At 55.3% G+C, this 7,075-nt stretch overlaps 1 protein-coding gene across 1 annotated transcript in view; it reads right to left on the minus strand.

The window, feature by feature from the left end:
• Nucleotides 1–1,902: 1,902 nt before the first annotated feature.
• The window catches only part of LOC101583592 (CSC1-like protein 1), a 32,911-nt gene continuing 27,738 nt past the window's right edge, over nt 1,903–7,075 (minus strand). Inside the window, exons 4-9 of the mRNA XM_023710199.1 lie at nt 6,270–6,512; nt 5,294–5,399; nt 4,163–4,330; nt 3,583–3,698; nt 3,275–3,337; nt 1,903–2,364 (exon numbers count right to left, since the gene is read on the minus strand). Coding sequence (XP_023565967.1) covers nt 1,903–2,364; nt 3,275–3,337; nt 3,583–3,698; nt 4,163–4,330; nt 5,294–5,399; nt 6,270–6,512 — 1,158 coding nt within the window. The remainder of the gene's footprint in view (nt 2,365–3,274; nt 3,338–3,582; nt 3,699–4,162; nt 4,331–5,293; nt 5,400–6,269; nt 6,513–7,075) is intronic.

Consider the following 7,075-nt stretch of genomic DNA (forward strand, 5'->3'; position numbering starts at 1 on the left):
TCTGAGCCTTAGCTCCAGAGCACAGTTGTATTTAGTACCTGAGCGACAGGGGAACACTCTTGACTTACCAGGCTCTCATTGATGGGTCTGGATTCTATATCAAGGCTCCTTCCAAATTTTACATGTTATGTAAGTATCATTCCCCTGCTCATTATCAGTGGAAAAACAGAGGCAGACACAGTGTGAAGAGACAAGAGTGCTAGTGTTGTGTTAGTAACATGGCTGAGACTGGAACCTGGGTCCCTGATTCCTGGCCCTTTCATTCACTGCCTTCTCCAGCTGGGTCTGAGGGGGACTCAGAGGCAGTTGAGTAGCCTCTGGTTATCATAAAAGTCCCTCAGGATTCTTCAGAAACTTGGAACTCACAATTGGGCTTCTCTGGAGAGTGGTACTGTCAGAGCCTGCTATGGCAGCTCAGGTGGGGCTGGGGAGTGGTGTCCTGACCAAAGTTCTTGGGTGGAGGACTATGGTGATCACCCCCTACAGTACTGAGGAGACTCCTCCAGTTGAAATGATGAGGAGAGTGCTCTACATCATTGTCCTCACAGTGGCCTATACACTGAGCTTAGCCTGCCTCTGCCAGGATCTGACACCACCTGAATCAGTCACAGTGGCAGGGCTAGAGAAATGCAGCCCTCTGCCTACCAAGCTCTGCTCCTGGCTCCCATCTGGCCTCCTGTTCTACTTACCAGGAATTCTTCCTGGATGACCTGCTGACCAACATTATGGCCTACTGGATGACAGGGGCTATCATCTCCTCCATGGGCTACTATAAGAAGAATTTGCACCAAGGTCTGATAAACCAGAGCACCAGTAGTAAGTCTAGCCAGGAGCATGGAGCAGCTTGGCTTGTAACTCTGACAGGGGAGTGGAGAAATGTGGGGGATTCCTAGGTACTGAGGGAGACTCTGGGACAAGGTGGCCAATGTCCAACCCTAAGTCCTTGTCAGGAAAGGGAGTTTCAATTTAGGCATGGGTGGGAAGTCCTGGTTTGCTCTTTTCTGAATGGCTGCATGTGACCTCAGACCCCTCTACTGATCTTGTGTCCTCATAGGGTGAAGGTCTCTGTGCCCTCTGGCTTCACTACCTTCCCCTGTGGGTAACTGCCACTTCCTGAGAGGTGGTTGAGAGCCAAATACCCCCAAGCTTCTTTCCTACTCCTGCATAACCTGTGGGGATTAACTCCCAGTTCAGGAGAAACCTGAGCTGCTGGCCCAGGACATCCACAAGTTCTTGAGGCTGGCGGAGACAAGTGATAGATTGTGTGGATCATGGCCTCCCTAGCTTTCCCTTAGGAATGTTGCCCCTAAACCCCAACCCTGAACCCTGAGGGCCAAGGCTGACATCACATTCAACCCAGGCCCTTGTGAAGCCACATGCTTGAATGGTAAATGATGTCACTTTTACAAAGCCACTGGTGCAAAATGACAGAGGGCACCCTGAGCCATCCACATGGGGTTCCCCTTTCATGGGATGGTTATTTTTACTGGAATCCTGAAGACCAGGGGAGCCCAAAGGGAAGTACCACCAATATCAACTCCCTTTCCCAGCTAGGAGCAGCTGCAGATGGGACACTGGAGGGAGTTGGGGCCATGTCTGGGGCCATGTGACTGTGTTGGTGTTGACCCAACCAGGGGACACTGGGCACAGTGTGCTGCCATGCAGAGATGTGCTGGCTGGGTAGACCATGGGGCTACGGGAAGGCACTGTCTCCTTCCTGTCCTAGGCCAAACCCTGGAGGCTGCACAGAGAAGCCTTATGGACTAATATCCACAGTTGTATGGGAGGTTAAGCCCAAGGTGAGAAGAGGCTGTCTGCCTTCCCATAGACGCACCCTCCCCAACCCCACGGGATGTGGGAACCCCATTTACTTGCCTACTGGCCTTTCTCAAAGACACTTTATTAATGGTCACAGGATTGTGACTGGGTTGGTGTTGACCCTTGCTGTGGGGCTGTGGGTGGACACTTGGTCTTTTCCTTGTCACATTGCTTCTCATGGTGAACATCATTGTCAGGGCCAATCTGGGAGACAACTTCCAACACATAATCTTGGCTACAGACTCTGGGGACTGTTCCAGCAATAGAACTGGAGGTGGGGGCTGGTGGGGGGCCCACTTCCACCATGGGCCCACTGGTGGGCCAGTCCCTCTGTGGGATGGAGCCAGCTCTGCTCTGCAGAGAGTGCCTTTCCAGGTGGCCTGCCACAGTGGTAGAGGAAATCGCACTGTCCTCTAGGCTACAGGCAGTGTCCTGGTCCAGAAGGTTCCCACTGACATCACTGATGGTGCCATAGGTCTGCTGGTGCTGCAGGGTCAGGGCTGTCCTCTCCGAGGCCAGACCACTCAGGATCTGGGGCACATAGGGCTGTCAGAAAATGGGAGTTAGTGCTACCCAAAGTGTGTCACCTGCAGAACTTCCCCAAATGCCAGGCAAACCAGAAAACACATAGAACCTGGTCCTAGTTCTTATGCTCATACAAGAGTCAGCATAAAAGAGAGCTTCCTCTAATTCCCAGCACAGGATTCTAGACTCTTACTTTGCAGGGGAAACAAGTCTGTCTACACTGGGCTTGTTTCTCCCAGTCCCTGCTGAAGCTGTCTGGCTGGGGCATGAGTCTGCCCTGCTCCTCTTAGAAGGGTTTCCACCTGCCCTTGGTCTTGCCTTTCCCTGGCCTGGGGGCCCAGGACTTTGTCCTCTGGGACCTGCCCAGGGATGGATGCTGAGAAGAGTGCCCAGCACTTGCGAGAACACTGCAAAGGAGGCCAGTGCCACGCTAGCCTCGGCCCCCTTGCTCTGGGACCCGAGTCCCAGAGCAGGACCCAGAGACCAAAGGCAGGAGAAGCAAGGGGTTTGTTTGGGATATTCTGTTCTAACTGAGGGCCTCAGAGGGTGACTGAGTTACTGGTGATAAAGCCCCTATTCCCAAGCACCAGGACTGCAGAAAAGAAGCTAGCAGGGGCTGGCCTCAGAGTGGGCACATCGTGGAGAGACCAGTCACCTCCTCAATGAGTGACAAGGTTCAGATATCCAGGCTGGGGCTGAGGGACACAGCACTGTCTCAGTGACTTCAAGGCCCTAGGTGTGATTCCCAGTACTACAAAGAGAAAAAAAATCCAGAGGGACTGGGGATTCCTTCTCCACAGACACTAATTCAGAACATGCCTGTCCCATGGCTAAAGATCTCTTATCTTAGGAGGGGACAGCAGCGCACACGGGACTTTCACAGCCAGAGCAGCAAGGGCAGCAAGCAGTGGGCAAGCAGCAGGTGGCTTACTGTGAGCGGTGGAGGCTCCTGGGCTTCTGCCTCGCTTCCTTCCTGTCTTGCAGATTCTGAGGTCTGCAGATAACAGCAAAGAGGTGCAGGATAAATTGGATCTTCCTGAACTCACACCCTCTAAGCAGAGAAAACCTGACACCAAAACAACAATACCAGCTGGCTCTAAGCTCCCAGCGGGTGGGAAGGAAGTGCCATGTAACCTCCAAATACCCTTGTCTTTCCCAGGGAGGGGTGGATCACAGAAGGCTGCTACTGTTCTGGTTCAGGAATAGGTGGAGACACCATGGTCTCCTGGGATCCCGTACCTTGTAGTACAGAAGGCTGAGATGCTGGAAGTAGCCAAAGCAGGTATAGGCCAGGCAGATCAGGATGGTGAGCACCACGGCCAGGAGGGTGAACAGGGTGGCAGGGGCCTGCAAACCTGGGGAGAGATGCCAGTCCTGGGGGGAGCTGTCTGCTGTGGGAGTCAGCACTGCTCGGCCTGCCCTGCAGCCCAGCCTCATCTAGGAGCAGTCAGAATGGCCTCCCCACAGCCGGGAGCAGAGGTGACCCACAGGTCTCCTGCCTTTGCTCTTTCTTGGTGTCCTTGTCCCTCTGGGTCCTCCACCCCCTCCACACTGTGGATGGTGAGGTTAAGGACCACCTGGCACCCTTAAGAACAAACTAGACCAGCTTTCCTTCTTTGGCTCAGTCCTCCAGATCTGTCTTCAGCATGGTATGTCTCTGGAGAACCGGGTGGCATGCAGGTCATGGGCACCACACACCCAGGCCTTGCCTGGGTGCCATCCACTGATCAGACACCACGTTAGTACTTGATGACAGGCTGGCATGGATGGGTGTGGGACTCTGAGGCACAGGGCTGGCCAGGTCAGAGAGGGCACTCACCTAGGCGCAGGAAGGAGAAGAAGAAGAGCCAGAACAGGCAGAGGATGGGTGCAGCCAAGGCCTGATTCACAGCAGCGAAATGCAACCTCTTCTCCAACTTTGCCGGCAGAAAGACGAAGTAGAGATTGTGCCGGTCCACCATGTGCTTGAGCAGGATGTAGATGAGGCCTGTGAAGGTGGGCTGTGAGTGGGTGGGCTGTGAGTGGGTGGCCTCTCTAAGCAGAGAGACAACTTGATACCAGAACAACAGCACCAGCTTGCTCTCAGCTCCCAGCTGGGAGGGGCTTGGGTGTGCACAGGAGGCAAGGGAGGCAAGCAAAATGCCAGGTTATATCCAAGTATGTCTGCCTTTTCCAAGGAGGGGCTGGGAATGTGGGCTGAGTGGAACCACCTGCCCTTGGGGAGTGGCTAGTCTGCATGGAATTAGGGGTGGGGTGCTGGAATTAGGGGTGGGGTGCTGAACAAAATCTGGGCTGAAATTGGACAAAAGCACGTTCTAGCTGCTAGTTTGTTTTCCCTCCCTCCTCGCTTCTCCTTGAGTCCCAGGGAAGGGAGCTCCAGCTGTTGAGCCCCGGCCCACAGAGTATGTGGCCCAGCACTGCTTGCCTCCCATACTAAGCCAGCCCTCAGTACTCCCCACCCTCCTGCCTTCTGACAGTCCAAGGAGCCATAGGCTGTGACCCAGCAGGACACAGAAGGAGGGTGCCTGGCTTCATTTTTACAGGGCTGGGGAGAAAGAGCCCAGGACCTGTTCCACTGAGCTTCCCCAGCCCTGCAGGCTGAAGCAGCAGAAGCAGCAATGGTAGCAGGAAGACAGTGCTGGTGTGTGGTGCAAGCTCTCAGGTGGGGCATGTGGAACGCAGTGGCAGAGGCACGCTGTGCATATGTGGACCCCTCAGGTTGATCCCCAGCATACACACAAGCCAAGAGTGACCTAGTGACAGGGTGACCCACAGAGGCCACACAAAAGCATTTGCAGCCCAGTACGCAGAATTCATTCAGACACAAGGTGAGGCTTAGTGCAGTGTGTTTCCCTGGCAGCAGTGGTTTCTGTTTCATGTGGCCATGAAGGCTGTACCTGAGGGCTGGTGGAAGAAGCTGCCCGAGGGAGTCAGCCGGAGGACCACTCACCGAAGGGTGTGATAACGGGGCAGGTGATGCTATAGGCCATGATGACAGTGAAGATGCACAGCATCCAGGCGTACATGGCTCCAAACTCATACTGGTAGGCCTGGTTCTGGGCACAAGAAATGGTAAGGATGTCAGGACCAGCCCACCCGTCCCATCCCCGCCCGACAGGGGTTGGGCGCTCAGGTGATAGGAGACTCTCAGCCACCCACTACAAGAATAACTGGCATCCCTGCCCAGCCAGTGGAAGTTTCTCAGTCTCTGCCCACGACTCCAGGGCACAGGGATTGGAGTCAGTGGCCATGAGGCAGAGCCGGCCTATGGACAGGTGTAGAGTGATTCCCGGATTTGGCACCAGGGATCCGGAGACACCAGCTCAGCTCCTTCTGGGCATGTGTCCTCGGCCAGCTTAACCTGTACCTCTGTGCAACCAGAACACTAGTCCTGTTGGTCTCACAAGGGGATCTGGAGGTTAAACAGAGTATACTTGCCTGTCTCATGGCACCACCAAGACACAGGGGACACGGGGAGTAAGACAGGCCCCCACGCCACCCAATGTAGCGAGTGCTGGGACAACGGCTACAAATTCAAAATGCCTTTGATACCCAGGCTCTGCCAAGAACATGTGCAAAGGGGTGTCCATGGAAAGGCATGGATTGTGCTCTCAACCCCACCTTCCCCTTTCTTCACACTGGGGATGGAACCCAGGGCCTGGGGCTTCCTAAGCAGTGCTCTATCATTGAGGGCTACCTGGGGACAGGAACCTGGGGACTCCAGGTGTATGTGTGGGTGGATGCAGCCAAACTGGTCACAGTGCACGAGTCCCAAACTGCCCTCCTCCCCACATTAAGGAGACCTTCCTGCAGAGAAGCTACCAGCAGAGGTGGCCCTGATCCAGGGCAAGAAGCAGGGTGGTGGGCAAAACCTGAGCTTGGCGCAGGGGAGAGGCCTGGGGGTTGAAGGGAGTCAGAGTCCCCACCTGCTTGATGTTCCTGCGGTCAGCAGCTGTCCTGGCCATGACCATGCGGAAGGTGTAGAGGATGAGGCCTGGCAGCCGCAGCAGCTCCATGCCATTGCCGATGAAGGCTGAGGCGATCACATAGTTCACAAAGAAGGCCCCCTGGTCCGGGAGGAAGACACATCTGGAAACAAGCCAGCGTATGAGCCTCTTCCCCATTGAAAGGAGGCCGCACACCTGAAGCAGTTTGCTTTCACGTGTGCTCTGAGGGACACAGACACACTGCACAGCCTTGGCTTAGAGGGACTCAGCAGGGAGGAGATGTGCACAGTGTCAGGATGGAGCAGCCCCTCCCATGAGGTGACTGCAGGGACAGAAAGGGGGCTCTCTGTTGGCCCCAGGAGAGGCGGGTGTAGACAGTGGCTCATCTGAAGGCTGGTGTGTCTGGGCCTCCCACAGAATACTCTGGGCAGGTGGGGAAGGTGGCACTGGGTATGAAAGACTGGGCGTCCTGGAGCAGGGGGCTGCACTGCAGTGAGAGCTGGGGCTGGGAGACCAGGCAGGTGGCTTTGTGCTTGCCTGAGTTTCCAGGCAGAAGTATAGAGGCATAGACAGGTGTGGGTAGGGTCTGGATAACCTCAGAGACAGAGCTGCGGATTCAGTGATGGACAGGGTGTGGTACGGATGGAAAGGAAGAGGAGGGCTGGTGAGATGGCTCAGTAGCCTAAAGCACCTACTTAGAACAAGCTTAGCAAAGCACAGGGACTGTGGTTCAAACCCCCAGCAGCACATGCCAGCCAGCCCCGCCCCCTGGTGGGCTGAGCTGG

The sequence above is a fragment of the Octodon degus genome, unplaced genomic scaffold (assembly GCF_000260255.1).
Source record: "Octodon degus isolate 3935 unplaced genomic scaffold, OctDeg1.0 scaffold00017, whole genome shotgun sequence".
In the NCBI taxonomy this organism is placed as follows: Eukaryota; Metazoa; Chordata; class Mammalia; order Rodentia; family Octodontidae; genus Octodon; species Octodon degus.